We start from the raw sequence: 15,847 nt of genomic DNA, 5'->3' as shown, positions 1-15,847 counted from the left end.
ATATATCAAGCTACATAAAAAAGTATGTATGTATTTATAGCGTTAACATATCTTTTAGGTCCATTGCTGTATGGACATAAAAAAGTATGTCTTGATAATAAACTAAAACATAAATCAAATTAAAGGGTGAAAGACCTATACATTCTAAATTACTGTTACAAGGATATGGAGAACAATTTCATGATCCCGACAGTATATGTGAATATACAAAAATATAAGCTTATTGTTGCAATACTTACAGCTTGTACTTTAAAACCAACTTTAGAGTCTTCCAGCACAATTTTCATTATGTCACTGGCGATAGCAGGTAGAAAAAACATAAATACTTCTGCCAACTGCTTCCTAAGTACTATGTCATTAAAATTCTCATCATCAAAAACTTGTGCTATGCACATTAGGCACTCCATCGCAGCAATTCTACAATAGATATTAATTTATTCGCATAAATAAATAAAATAAATATAAGGTAAAGGAATTTAATTATCAGGAAACAAATTTCTTTGTATAAATATGATACCACATTAGTAAACATGGAATCATTATTACTTACTTTAAAAATCCACAGTGACTGTTATCTTAATATTATTTAAATTAATAAAATTGCCTGTAATTGAATCTTTAACATGTTAACAGATTTAGAAGAATTGTTCAATATATCAAATCCTGTTTTTTTCTTAGCTTTAATTTGCTAAATCTCCTGTCCATTGCTACTTCTACTTTACGATGACATTGATAATGGATTTGCCTTATATTTTCTTGTGGATATCAAAGTTATCTTGAATTTTTCAGTTGCTGTTTTCACAGATTGTACCAAGTATTCTTGGACCTCGACAAACTGAAACACTTGAGCCATTGGCCAGCCAATTGAAGAGTAAGACAACTTAACCATAAACTTAAGCACACAACAGAGACTGCAGGGTTATACCTAGTACATAGACGGGTCTAAAACTGCAGTAGGTTTAGGTGCAGGAATTTTCAGTATTGGTGGAAATTTAGACATTTTTATTCCACTAATATAACTGTATTCCAGGTAGAAATTTATGCAATATTACAATGTGCAAGAAAAATTAACAAGAGGGCTTTAATATTGAAGTGGATCAATAAATGCACAGATAATGTATGATTTCTTCTAGCACTTATAACAAAATGGTCCTGTCGTCTATATGAAGCTTGTTCTCGATTCCCTCAGTGTTGTTTATTACATCTACCAGTTTTCCTGAAATGATTTCAAGCCAGATTAATCAAATTTTAAGAAATATTGAAAATTTAGGCCATCTCTTGTTTATTATGATTACCATGTTACAAAAGGATTACTATAGAGACATTTTTTGGGGTAAAACCTTCACAGTAGCGTAATACAATACTAAATACTAAGCAGATAATATCACAGTGATAGGTAAAGTCGTATGTTGTCCCTAAATAAATAGTATAATATTTGTACTTCAGTGACAAAGTGTTTTTATAAAAACAATAATTACCTCAAACTTCTTAGCTTCTCAACTTTGGCAAGCTCTTTGGCAACAAAGACCATCTGGCACAGTTTAGGAGCATGTACTTTGTTATAAAGTTCAGATAACAGATCTGTTGATATAGATCGTGCTAAGGCTTTGGTGCAAAGCATAACACTGAGCTTCATTTCCTCTGGAATTGGTAAGACTAAAAACAGATATAACTATGTATTAGATTGCTTGTCCTCAGTAACTACATTTGTCAAGAAATAAGTTTCCCATATTCAGTTTTGCCCAAGTCACTGCTGAAAAACTGATGACTGAGAGAATGACTCACTTAAATATTTTTTAAGCATATGATCATTCGATTAAAGTTTAAACCGTAAGAATTCTATATTAAACTATATCAAAAATTTGTCCAAACCTTTATTTTCTCTGGAATCGTAAATTACATAGAGCAGAAGTGAATACATATTAAAAAATAATCCCATATTATCAATTGTAGATTTTTCGAATAGATTTGTTAGAGTATCAATAAATTTATGTATAAACTTGGTACCAAACCTGCAACAAAAAACAAACAAGCTAATAATTACGTAATAACAGCTTAAGAAAATACAAAGTCAGTATTTCCATAGGATGTATACTTTTTTGTAAACGCTACAATATACTTTTTGAGCATTCAGTAAATAAAACTCAGGTCCAATACAGATAGAAAGTACCAATAAATAATACGTAAAAAAAAATTATGATGATTTTTAGAAAATAAACATCCAGTCATACTCCCCATGAACCCTTTACCACTGAAAAAGTTGCAAATGTTATCATAGACTTTCATAACTAGAAATCTCCAGAACCAGATGAAGTTCACAAATATATTTTGGTTATACACAATAAAGATTTTTTTTTATATTAGGTACTTTATATTTTTACTACAAAGTGTTATAATCTCAAAACGATGCAAAAAAACAAACACATAATTGTTGTAGTACCACAATTAATAGTAGTAAATTTGCACACTTTTATAAATCATTAATTCACACCTGCATAGAAGTAATACTGGATAATTTTTGTTTGTTGCTGTGTCAATTCTTAAATTTAATTTTCACAAAAAATTGTTTGCAAAATATATGTATACAAAAAACTTCTAAACCTTGTATCTGTCCACAAGCAGTGAACATTACTATGAATTAAAAGTAGGTGGAAAATATATATACAATGGGACTAAAAACATTACGAGATGATACAAAAATTAAAAATTTTAAAAATGCAATTTGAAGGCAAAATTGCATAGCATTTAATAATAATTATAGTACATACTTTGTTTCTTTTGTTGAGATACCCTTTATTATGGGATAAAACGATGCAAGCACGGAAGGCTGTACGACTTTTATACAATTCTTGGAAGCATCTTTGATCAATTTATTTAATAGCTCAAGATTTGTCTCGTCATTAGGATTTTCCACCATACTTTGGCAAGCGATTTTAAATCTGTAGAAGGTTTGAAAATCTGGGTAAGTTTCTTCCATATTCATTCCTGTAAAATTTAACAACCACCAACCACTTGTATCGGTAAAACTTTGTTGTTATGGTTTAAGGTTATGTCGATATGTTTGTATTGCAGTTTGTTGCCCCTTCGTTTAGCAGATTCTTTTGTTAGAAGGAATTTATAACTTAAAATGTGCAGTGATACGTGAGTGTCCTCAAGGAAAATGAGTTGGAAGTAGTAAAGGTAAGTTTTTTAATACATAAACAATTTAAAAGTTTAAAATATACTCGCTAAAATATAATTATTTTCGTGAAATCATATGCATTTCAGGTCAACATTACTCAAACGCGAATAATTCCGAAGTCGCAAAATGACACTCTCGCTCGGTATTGCCATTGCCAACCTTACAAATTTTCTTTAATAATTTTATTTATAATTATTTTAAATTAATTTTATGTACTTTATTAAGTCAAATAAGTTATGTCCATAGATAAATAATATTGGTTATGTCTATTAGATAAGAATTGTTATAATATACTTCATAGCTTAAAATACTAACCATAAATTCATTTTTTCATTAAATCAAATTCATTACATTCTTCTAATAACAAATAAAAAATTATTACTACTATCAAACTACTATGCTAGACTAATATTCTATACATTTTTTAAATATTAGATTTTATAATTGTTGTTACATAACTTAATTTCTTTTAATTATCTTCTGTTAATTTCATGTAGATATCTTCAAATTAAGTATACTGAAACAATTTTTAGTCATTATTTCAGGAAATATTGTAAACTAACAGTAAAAAAGCTGTAAGTACCTACAGTTTTGCTGAATAGTTCGAATATGAAATCGTTTTGGTTTGTTTAGCCGAATCTTAAATAATAAACGAGATATCTACAACTTATACTTGAATAGACATTTATATATGTTTACGAAAAACCTACTACCTACTTTTAAATTTATGTTTATAAAATATAAATCATCAAACGCACCAAATAAAAAATATAATGAACTACCGCGATTATGGGAAATGCTTTACTTCCAATACTTAATTGATTCTTATTCTGTGCTCATAGTGAATATTTTTTTGTGTAAGATTCAGTAATTCTTAACTTGTTACCGAGTTTCAGGAGTTTTAAAATAATTTTGTTTTTATGTATCACTCGCCTTAACACTGTTAATTTATTTTAAGTTAATTTCTTATAAAATAATTCAACCAATGTTTTAAAATAACTGGGTATGCTAATTTTGTACGTAAATGTTCGTTTCTGAAAACGTAACTTTCTACAACTGTATATTTTTAACTCTTGATAACGAACATGGATCAAAACGTGTAAAGGCTCGATATCTCATTTTTTTAACTAATGTTCGTAATTCGTATAACAATACCACCCATTAAACTGTGACAATACTAATGCATGCTTCCTCATTAATCTATGAATCTATGATTATTTATGAAATACCCTTATGTTGGGTTGAACACTTTAACGCCTCGCAAGGAGTGATCTATTAAAGCACTGGAAAATAATTTGGTTTATACTCAGGGGCGGAGATTAAGTAAGGGTAATAATATAAAAATTAACGATAAATAAAGAAATCAAACACGAGGAATACCATAATAAAATCACAGGTGATAATAAAGTTATCTTCTCAAAATGATAGGTAAAATTTGATTCATTTTTGGTAAGTAGGTACATAGGTATTTGCAGCATTCGTAATTATGTGTGGTTTGGTTATAAAATTTCTCTGAACATACACATATGGCATGTGATATAATGATTTGCTTCAATGCTTAACAGATTTTAGCTTGTTTAGTTTGATATTTTAGATAAGTTTGAAGCACATTTTTTCTTGTTACAGCTTTTCTGGCTTACCAAATCAGTTCCTCAACTTAAAGTACCATGTATATTAATATAAATCAATTAGGTACAATAATTTTGTGAAAATTGTAAAATTTTGTAAAATAAACTATTTCTAATTATAATTTTCAAAATATAATAATTAAAAGTATAGTTGTTTGTTTCTGCATATCACTGATATTAAGAATAGATGTGGTAGTCTAAACAACGTGATCGTTTTTATAACATAAACATGTGCTCACGTGGTAGGTGATGATTTTCTTGAATTGTGCGGAGATTTTAGTTAGTACTAATCTGGATTTTATCTGTATGTTATCATTAACGAATATTGTCCAATTTATTTAAATAAAGAAATTTTTTTGGTCAAGATTTTCACTTTAACGACAAAAAATGATGAGTCGATAGAAAAAGCGCAAAGAAATTGTGATATAAGTACCTATGTTAAAAGAGACGTATGAAAAATTAGAGAGCACCTGGCTCTGGAGATTTACTAAAAATTCACCACAACTGGTAATAGAAACCCTATGTGAGATATTCAACGACTGCTTAAACGGCAGAATAGAAAATAGCGTAGGTATCTATTCGCTATGTGCAAGTTCGGAAGAACGACATCTAGTGTCATAGATCAGCAAAATTTTTAGCACTTTTAATATATTACTCGTATGTAAACTGCAAATAAAATGACCTAAACTTGTTTATTTAATACGATAATTATTGTAATTTATATTAGAAATTCACTTTTCTCTTTGCATTAATTGTTGCTTATAATTTGGAAACTTGGATTGACTATTTCTTGTTGTATTTTTACAATTTATAATACAACATTTAAGAAATCCCATTTTATTTAATGATAGTACCAACTATGTAGCTGGATAGTACTTATGAAATGTGCTAATAAAAATGCAAGGTTTTGATGCCTCAGGCGCACGATTGTTTCTCGTATCCCCTGCAAGTACTTGCACGCAGCGAATATAACTTCAATATATAGAAGGGATGACAAAAAATGCGAATCTTGTAGAGGATTGAGTGTGACGTCATTTATTGGTAGACTGTTTGGAAGACATGAGCTACATAAACCAAAAGTCCTATGTTGAATTATCCAATTAATGGAGAGAGGTTATCAAGAACAGCAGAAAAAAGCCTTCACGCCTTTCACCGAGAGCTTTTCAGTGCCTGGACCAAATACTTGGCACCGATTTACTAACAGAAATGCCCTTTCCCTACCAGGTCAATGCGTTGTTTAAAAGTCGAAGCAGTCCACAAAAGTTTTTTATCGAAACACATTCTGCGGTATGTACTTGGCCCAGATATTACGTGGAAACCACCAAAAACAGGAAAAACGAAGGAAAACCTGCTCCATCAAGAGAAAATCTTGAAAAACTTTAACTTTACAAAGACCCAATCTCGATTTCTCGGCCCAAGTTCAGTGACCTGTAACATCTTAAACGATTTTTGATCAACCCAGATCCCATGATGCCCAGATTGTATGATAAGTTATCTGCATCTCAAGGCAATGATACTTACTTTACTTTATCGTATCCGGACATGTCATTCATAAAATTTCGGCCCAGTATAGGGCTACGTCGGTTCCATATTTGTTGGCGAGCCACAAATCTTCGAGGGTACATAGATGAGGCCAGTTTCTGCATCTAAGAAGATGTTCCATATTCTGTGTTTCTCCACAGTCACAGTTCACATCATCTTGGTCTATTTTCCCCATTTTGCCATGTTTGATTTTACTGGAGCGACCCCCGTTCTTATCCTATTCATAGTTTTCCACGTTTTAAATTCTATTGACTGGCCGGTCCATTGAACCTGGGGAAGAGGAAAATACTCAAGCGGTTTATCCTGCACTGTTCCAAGGAAGATTTTCCTGGATTTTAGTCGCTTTCGTGTTGTTCGAGCGTTGTATAGGGTATGCCACTCGTCCGCGATCTGTTTAATTTTCTCTATGTGTTCTGCAACGCCTCTGCGTGTTGAGGGTTCTGCAAAATCCGCCGCTTTATATAGATTTGAGAGTGGCGTTGATTTCATGCACCCCGTTACTATCCTGCATGTCTCATTTAGCGCAGTATCAACTTGTTTGGTGTGTGCAAATCTGCCCCAAATGGGGTACGCATATTCAGCAGTTGAGAAACACAGTGCCTGTGCCGTTGTTCTTAAAACGCTAGGACGTGCACCCCATTTACTTCACGTTAGCTTTCTGAGTATGCTATTTCTAGTTGTTACTTTCCCTCTCGTTTTTATGCAATGTTGTAGGTGAGGGACCGGTCCAGAGTTACTCCAAGATATATAGGTTGGTTTGTGTGTTCTAATGTATTACCATTCCACGCAATTTGGAGTTTTCGCTTGGCTTCCCTTGCGTGAAGGTGGAAAGCGCAGACTTGAGTTTTAGAGGGATTGGGTCTCAGGGAATTCTGCAGGTAGTACGCTGTCATTGTTTTTAAGGCAGTTTCGAGTTTCTCCTCCACTTCTTCAAAATTATTTCCTTGGGCACATATTGCAAGATCGTCAGCATAGAGGAAGTACTTGGTTTCGGTCGGCGTAGGTTGGTCGTTTGTGTATATATTGAAGAGTATTGGTGCTAAAACACTTCCCCGTGGGAGGCTGTTTTTTTGAACCCTCCACCTACTTTAAGTTTGGCTGTAATGATACCCTCGATATTTATGCCCGCTACTGTCAGTGTTGACTCTGAGAAGAATCGTTGTGGCTTGATGTTTGCCATCTGATTTGGTTTGGTCCGGTGTTGGAAGAATAAGCCGTCTACTAGTAGACGTTTCCAGGGGACGCTGTCAATAGTGTTTACTTTGTAGTTGATATGGCACTATTGATCTCGGGGAGGCTCCTTCCTTGTCCCCCAAGCCAATGATGAAAACAGTGAAGACCTCTACCTGGGTTACCTTCTACATGAAGAAGATTGAGCGGATATTTTTTGTTTGTAAAATGTTTTTGAAATTGCATAAACATCATTTGACATGCCAAATAAACCTGTTTTTACCGCATTTTTAATAGCCCTACTCAAATAACGCTCTACAAACTTTATTGAAGCACATGTGTAGGTACACCTTCTAGAGTACAGATATTACCAAACAATTAGTTTTAAAACTATATTTAGGTAGTTATTGAATATGAGTTTGAAAGGACTAAATACGGAATCCACGGAATACTTATACAGGAAAAGAATATCAGAGAAAATCGCTGGGAATGAAATATTACAAAACGATAACATCGAGGAAAACTGGGAAAAACTCAAAAATAACATAATTATCGCAGCAACAGAATCACTTGGAGAGAGAAAAGTAACGAACACTAACATATCAAAAAAGAAAACAACATGGTTTAGAGAGGAAGTGAAGACAAAGTGTAAAGAAAAGAAGAAAGCCTTTTAACAATACAGAACACAACAAAGACAACAGGCATACAACCACCATAAATGAATCAGAAATGAAACGAATACTTTAGTTAGACAAATAAAAAAGGAACACTGGCAGAGTTTCTCAGAACAGATGGAACACGACTTCTATGGAACACAAAAAGAAATATGGAGAATGCTCAGAGGAAAAAGAAAAGAGATAAACGAAATAATAAAAATGAAACATATTCAGAAGGAAACATGGGTCGACTACTTTCGATCCCTATTTGCTAAAGGTGACGATAATGAACCAGCAACACCAGAGGTGACAACAAACGAAGAAATAAATATTGAGGAGGAAGAGGTAAAAGAAGCATTAAGGAGATTAAAAAATAGAAAATCACCAGGAGAGGACAGAATACCGAACGAACTCCTAAAGTACGGAGGACCAGATCCGACCAAACAAGTATTAAGACTAATCCAAAAAATAATACAACAAAACAGAATTCCTCAAGAATGGAGATCAAGCATCCTAACACCTCTCTTCAAAAAGGGAGACAAATCGGACCCGGAAAATTACAGAGGAATTAATTTATTAAACACAACACTGAAATTAACAAAGTGATAACAAATAAACTGAATGAAATTATAACACTAGCAGAAGAACAACAAGGTTTTAGGTTGGGAAGATCATGCACCGACGCTATATTTATAATGAGGCAAGTGCAAGAGAAATCATTAGAATACAACAAACCGGCATATCTATGTTTCGTAGACCTTAAGAAAGCATTTGACCGGGTCGAATTAAAAGACGTTATCCACTTATTGTACGCAAGAGAGATACCTCTAGGAATAATCAAAACGATCGAAAATATCTACCAAAACAACACAATAAAAGTAAAAGTAGAACAAGAACTAACCGACCTTATTAAAGCTGGCAATGGGATAAGACCGGGAGATTCCCTGAGTCCTCTATTGTTCAACCTGATTATGGATGAAGTAATAAAAAAAGTAAGAGCTAAAAAAGGATACCAAATGGGAGAAAAACATCTTAAAATAATCTGCTATGCAGACGACGCAATACTACTCTCTCAAAGTGAAGATGATTTACAACGTATGCTGCACCAATTTAATATAACCGCCAGAAAATTTAACATGTTAATTTCCCCAAAAAAGACAAAATGCTTGGTTACAACAGCAAATTTACTAAGATGTAACTTGGAGCTGGAAGGTCAGATAATAACAAGTGATGGAGTTTAAATATCTAGGCATCACATTATCTAGCTACGGAAAGCTCGAAACTGAAGTCTAAGATCAAGTGAATAGAGGAAACAGAGCCGCAGGTTGCCTAAATGAAACAATATGGAGAAATAAAAATATCGGGAAAGAAACGAAAGGCAGAATTTACAAAACAGTCATCAGACAAATAATGACATACGCGGCAGAAACAAGACTTGACACATAGAGGACAAAAAGGATGTTAGACACAGCAGAGATGAAAACACTTAGAAAAATTGATGCTAAGACACTATGTGACAGAGGTAGAAGTACAGATATACGACGTAGATGCAAGCTGGACATCAAGAACTGGGTAAGAAATAGAAGAGTAGAATGGAAGTATCATATAAGCCGAATGACAACAAATAGATGGAGGCACATTGAAAAACAGACAGAGTCATGTCTATATAAAAAGAAGAAGAAAGAAGAAGAAGACTTTGAAATCCATCTGTATGCCAGTATTGTGAGTATGAAGCAGTTGATCAACTTCATTCTTCGAATTCGTGAATTTTAAGAGTCCTTCCATATTTTGACCATCTTTTCTCCGGCGACTTTCGCTAGATCACATCTACGTTTTTTTTCTTCGTGTAGTGACCCTGTGTTTGTAATCAATGATCCCAGATATATGTATGAGCTTACAACCTCAAACCGGTCAATCGTAGTTATGTGTGAATGATTGTTATGTAGTGTATCCGCTACCACTATCATGATCTTTCTCTTTGATATGTTTAATTGCAGACCAAATATATGGTAATATTATTGTTAAATTAAATGGCCAAATATATGGCCTAGGAGGACAAATTCGTTAAACTTCTCGTGCTCGAATCGGTATCAATAAAGTGTTATGATCATTTCGGCCTATCCCAGCCTCATCAGACACTTGGGCTGATACAAATTCAAACTCGGAAAGTCCAACGAATGTCTCCCAAAACTTCACTACAACAGTAATATTATTGTGATGTATACTCCAAGTGAGCCTAAAATCCGAAATTATCCCTAGATATTTAGGCTGCTAGATAACTACCTGCTCTTTAAATAACCACACTCATAAATTGGTGAGATTTTCCTTATTTGTGTAGGCATTTAGTTTTGTTTTAGAAGGAATCGTAGAGATGTCCAATTTGAGATTATTTTTTATTTTATGTATTGTTAGCCCATTCTTACATATGGAGCAGAATGTTGGCAAATGACAGTAAAAGGAAAGAAAAAAGTTGACACGGTTGAAATGGACTACCTAAGAAGAGCTTGCCGTATATCAAGAGTAGAACGTATACCTAATTCTGAAATTAGAAGAAAAACAGATAGAGTACATACAACTTCTGAAAGAATAGAAACTAGACAGTTAATATGGTATGGACACGTACAGAGGATGGACGACAACAGATGGCCAAAAAGAGCTATGGAATACAATCCAAGTAATAGAAGGAAACGAGGAAGACCAGCCAAGTCTTGGATACAAGGTGTTATGGAAACCATGAAAGACAGAGCCATTGATGAAGACACCTGGAGAGATAGAAAAAGATGGCGATCGAAATGCGGGAAGCGGCAGAAGCTGTAGGATCCCCGCTTATATATATATATATATATATATATATATATATATATATATATATATATATATATATATATATATATATATATATATATATATATATATATATATGTATTGTTAGTGCAAAATGTTGGGTTCATATTCCCTGACTACTAAGCCTGCATAACAGGTAAGTTTTCATAAGGAAGTAACGGTTTACGTTTACGATGAATATTGTGTGCATATGTGTAGATTTACTTTTTAAATAAATTAGAATTAATTAATTAATTAATTAATTAATTAATCTTGTTTGGATAAAATAGAATAAGAAACCGAACAAAAAAAATTTACCAAGACATGCCTTCGAGCGCCGCACAGATATTTCGTTGGCTGTACCAATTCAATACTTTCAATATAATTACTGTGTTATCAATATTATCGAAAAGGAAAAACAATAATGTATTTTTCTAGATTCTATTTTTTGTTTCAGTAAAAAAACTGGCATTAATATTTTACATTTTTCATTTTTGAATCGCTTTTATTTCTCGTAATTTGTGTGTTTATCAGTGCATATAATTTAATATCAACATATCTGGCATGTGGGAGATAAGTTTAGACTAAATAAATGTGGGATTTAAAAGAGTTTTTATAAAAATTTATGGGAATTTAAAAATTTGGTTTCTCTACGTCACTGTCTATATGTAATTTCTTCACATGAGTAGGTATACAAACAGGAAGCGCCAAAAATAAATAGAATCAACAAATATAGTTTGATGCACCTAAAAAACAATACATAAAACGAATTTGTGATGCTATTTACGTGATATAAAGTGAATAATAAATATTTTGAGATAAGGCAAGTGTCCCCACTAGGTGACTACCTCAACACAAGCACGAATCTCGCAACTGAACCAGCCGGGCAGAGAGGGGGATCTGTGTGGGGCCAGAGTACATTCCGACAGTCTATAAGATCGCCGGAGACCACTTCAAATCGGTTATTCAATTTACACAGCTTTAATGTTTACTTGCTGTTAAGTGCGCGTATTGACGGTGGTAATCAGTTTATTGTTTATTCGGGCACAATGCCTTTCGTGCTATCAGAAAGTTTGTCTAAAGTGTCATGGCCGAGCAATGAAAGCATCCATGCCGGTAGTTCGTCCAGTGGTTATGCAGGAAGCTGCTCCAGTGGTTCTGGATTTCAAAGCCCTACTTCGCCGACGTCTTTTTCGCCAATTTCTTCCTCTCCAGATGCCACACTGAGAAAAAGGTTTAGACGAGCTTCTAGTCTAGGAAGTGTTATTCAAGAACCTTTCGTCATTCGCTCTGATATACGAGACTCAAGAAGTCAGAGCCCAGCCTTAAGTTGTCACGAAGAAGAGGAAGATGAATTTGTCTACTCCTTACTGTCAAAAATTATTGGTTGGTATCCTTGCTTCTTGCTCCGATTGATGAAAGCTCTCTTCATCGCAGTGCTTCCACAAACATGGAGACAGCTTATATTTGCGCTACCTATGCTATGGATTTCTATGTGGGTGTGGTGCTTCACACAGTTAATGCAGCTGCCTCTGACAATAATTAAGGCTATTCTATCTTTCATATTATCTCCGAACACTTCCAAAAACAGCAAGAAAAGGACAGTGCTCATAACTGGAGGAAGTACGATTCAAGCTCTTCATCTGGCGAGGAATTTCTATTCAGCAGGAGCCAGGGTGGTCGTTTGTGAAGTAGAAGGACATTTCGCTTTGGCCAAATATTCCACAGCAGTCAGTAAGTTTTATACAGTTCCTAAACCTACTAGCGATAAGCAACAGAACTATGTTAGGGCCCTTTGTGAGATAGTTGACAAAGAGCAAGCAGTGTATTTCATTCCGGTTGCTGCTACAACTCCTGCTTACTACGATGCTGTTGCTAAACCTCATTTAGAACTTTTGGGTTGTTCGTGCTTTTGTCCAGGTATCAGAGAAGTTTGGGTTCTTGATGACACTTTGGAAGTACTAAAACGGTGTCAAAAGAACCAGATTCCAACACCAATGTATCATGTAGTGACCTCTCGAGATGATGTTTTTAAATTGTACGATACCGGAGCTATAAGAAGGGGAATGTTTGTGATGTCTACTGCAGGTCCAAGAGGTTTACGTGAGCGTTCAAAAATTCTTCTTCCCTTATCCAGAAACGATTTGAAAATACCTAGCGATATCAGCGATCAAAAACCTTGGGTAGTAGTACAGAATTTAGAAGGTGACCATTATTTGACTTGTACTACGGTGAAAGAATCCCATGTAATCGCAAATGTTACATGCAAGATGAACAAAAATACTAACGAACTGGTTCCTGAAGAAAACAGAGAAATTAACCAATGGCTGACAAATTTTTTCAATAAAATCAACTTGTTAAGGCCGATCTCTGGACACATCAGTTTCAGGTTTGTACTTTGCAAAGAATCTGGTACAGTTATTCCTTTAAGTAGCAGGGTAGGAGTATCTTTGCCTTATATTTGTTACACTTCGGTGCATCCAAGATTGGTGTGGAGGCCATGCAGACATTTTAGTCGTCAAAATTCTGGTCCTTTAGTTAATGGTAATGGCGTGTATAATATGCCTCAAACGGTGATGCATACAGTCAGCAATCCTTCCCTGGAATCAGTAACGAGGCTCATAGGCACAGTTTTGGATAGAAGAGAAGCTTTGTTCGCCATGTGGGATCCTTTACCCTACTGCGCGTACTACCACATGCAAATTCCATTCAAAAATGTTCTTGGTTTTGTTAGAAGGAGACAAGACAGTTTCCCCAGACCGATGACTACGGCTGTACGGTAGTGTTTTCGTTTTTCTCGATGGGAGAGAGACAATAAAAGCCTGATGTGATAAAAGACAATCAATTTATATTTATTTTTGAATTACTTCATGTCCAATGTCCAAATCTCTTTGTGGCTTGTGTTGAACAAAACATATCATTAAAATGTTTTATAAAACTAGATTTAATCAAAACTCGAAGATGTATTTATAATTATTATCTTTTTGTACAAATTTATTATTAAGCATATTTGGTTTGAGAATTTTTTATGTTTATTATCATAAAAAATGTGATAGTATGTTACATTAACTGAAAGATAATGTTTTAAAAATAGACCTTAATAGGTGTTCTGTACATCTGTTTCAAATGTCATTGTTATAACTGAATGTAAGTAGTTACCATGTTGTATTGGTATTGTTGTGCTATTTTTACTGATTTATATATATTTTTATTTAAATAAAACTATACCATAACAGTAGTTATCGCCTCGTTAATTTATTTTAGTCATGATTTGCTGATGTTTTTAGTTTGTTGTGCTTTATCGACATAATTTATATGTATCGATACTTTAATTCGATGTGATTATTCTTTGCGCAAACACAAAGGTCAAGAAAATAATTAAAAACATCCATTTTGTTAATAAAACGACCTAATTATTTATCATAATCGTTTGTTATAAACAAAAAATGTCTTTTAAGTATACCTTTTCAATATAAAATAAATATTATACAGCCTGTCCACTGTTAGAAGATTTATTTCACGGAATTTATGTTATTTTTTGGCATCATTCTTTAACAATTCAGAGCTAGGTTTTATTGGAAAATATTATCATTTAGGTACGAAAATCTTCTTTATGAGCCGTTTCGAATGGAGGTTGACTTGTATAAATTCATCTATATAATGTACTTTTCTTATTAAAGTTTTGAGGTGTAGTCCTGATAATTTGTCGTCTGCCGACGCCTTTCTTCTATTTTTTCTTCCATATTAGTTGAAAAAAGTTATATCTTTATTGTCTGAATATATTATCCATAATAATATTTTTTTTTATTTTCAAATGGCTTTGGCATAAACCAATTAGCAAGACTTTTTTTAAATTTATAAATTACAAAATGAGCATTTTATAATCCAATATAGATACATTGACTTTTCGAATTCACACACATTAGGATAAAAATGTTAATATGTTAGTAAAATTGTGTGTTTCTATTTAGTATTTTTTTTATTACATATATATTTTTTTTAATTATTTTTTTGTTTTTTTTCTTATAATATTTATGTAGTCTATTGTTTAGTTTTAATTCTTTTTTTTGTTTTTTTTAATTTGATTCTTTATTATATATTTTAACATATTTGTTTTAAACTTTTTTTTATTTATTTTTTTATATTAAATTTTTCGTGAACACACAATAATATTTTCTTTCGCAGAATTTTGGCGCACAATTTCATTTTGCAACGAATTAAATGATTACACAAACATTGATATAAGTTAATATTATTATTAAAAATTATACAATTTAGATTGGTTGGAAAACAGAAATTGGGTTTTACCATATCTTCCAAAAATGATTTAATGCTCTCCTTATTTCTTGAACAATCTAGGATCACATGGCTCATATCACCAACTTCTCCAGTCCAGGTTTTCATCCAGTCCTATTTTATTTGTACAAAGGTGTACTGATGAATTATATTCCTGCTGCCACAATTGTTTTAAATCTGAAATAAATTTGGAGGTAAGATCTCTAAATGGAACAGTGTTGGTGTTTAAATTGTATCATGTGTCAGTGGCTGATTTGACTAGTGTATCCACTACATCATTACCTTTTATTCCTGAGTGTCCTTCAATCCACACTACAGTTATTGCTTTCCTTTGTACTGTTACTTCAAAGTTCAGTTTTAACATTTCTGCCTCTATGCTGGTAACGTTCTAACTGGACATATCTAAACGCTTTTGCTATGGCAATCATTTTAGTGGTGTATATAGAACACTTATCTGGTAGCTTGAACTTGCAATATTGGGAAGATTTTGCGTCATAAAAAGCACAGCCTACTTTTCCATTTAGTTTGGATCCGTCAGTATATAATATGTA

General features: G+C 33.1%; 3 protein-coding genes across 3 annotated transcripts in view; 2 read left to right on the top strand and 1 right to left on the bottom strand.

Moving 5' to 3' along the window:
- The window catches only part of Tti1 (Telo2 interacting protein 1), a 28,481-nt gene extending 25,498 nt beyond the window's left edge, over positions 1-2,983 (bottom strand). The window contains exons 1-4 of the mRNA XM_072520835.1: positions 2,769-2,983; positions 1,873-2,012; positions 1,479-1,656; positions 240-417 (exon numbers count right to left, since the gene is read on the bottom strand). Coding sequence (XP_072376936.1) covers positions 240-417; positions 1,479-1,656; positions 1,873-2,012; positions 2,769-2,983 — 711 coding nt within the window. The remainder of the gene's footprint in view (positions 1-239; positions 418-1,478; positions 1,657-1,872; positions 2,013-2,768) is intronic.
- Positions 2,984-3,060: 77 nt separating this feature from the next.
- Root (ciliary rootlet coiled-coil, rootletin) overlaps positions 3,061-15,847 on the top strand; it is a 222,901-nt gene continuing 210,114 nt past the window's right edge. Inside the window, exon 1 of the mRNA XM_072520834.1 lies at positions 3,061-3,180. The gene's annotated coding sequence lies outside the window, so the exon portion shown is untranslated. The remainder of the gene's footprint in view (positions 3,181-15,847) is intronic.
- On the top strand, positions 11,929-14,238 carry LOC140432748 (uncharacterized). Its single transcript, XM_072520831.1, has one exon. The coding sequence runs from the start codon at positions 12,050-12,052 to the stop codon at positions 13,781-13,783; it is 1,734 nt and encodes a 577-aa protein (XP_072376932.1). The 5' UTR covers positions 11,929-12,049; the 3' UTR covers positions 13,784-14,238.

This window comes from Diabrotica undecimpunctata, chromosome 1 (genome assembly GCF_040954645.1).
Source record: "Diabrotica undecimpunctata isolate CICGRU chromosome 1, icDiaUnde3, whole genome shotgun sequence".
NCBI classification, from domain to species: Eukaryota; Metazoa; Arthropoda; class Insecta; order Coleoptera; family Chrysomelidae; genus Diabrotica; species Diabrotica undecimpunctata.
The sequence above is the reverse complement of the archived record's forward strand: the minus strand, read 5'-3'. Positions and strand labels throughout refer to the sequence as shown.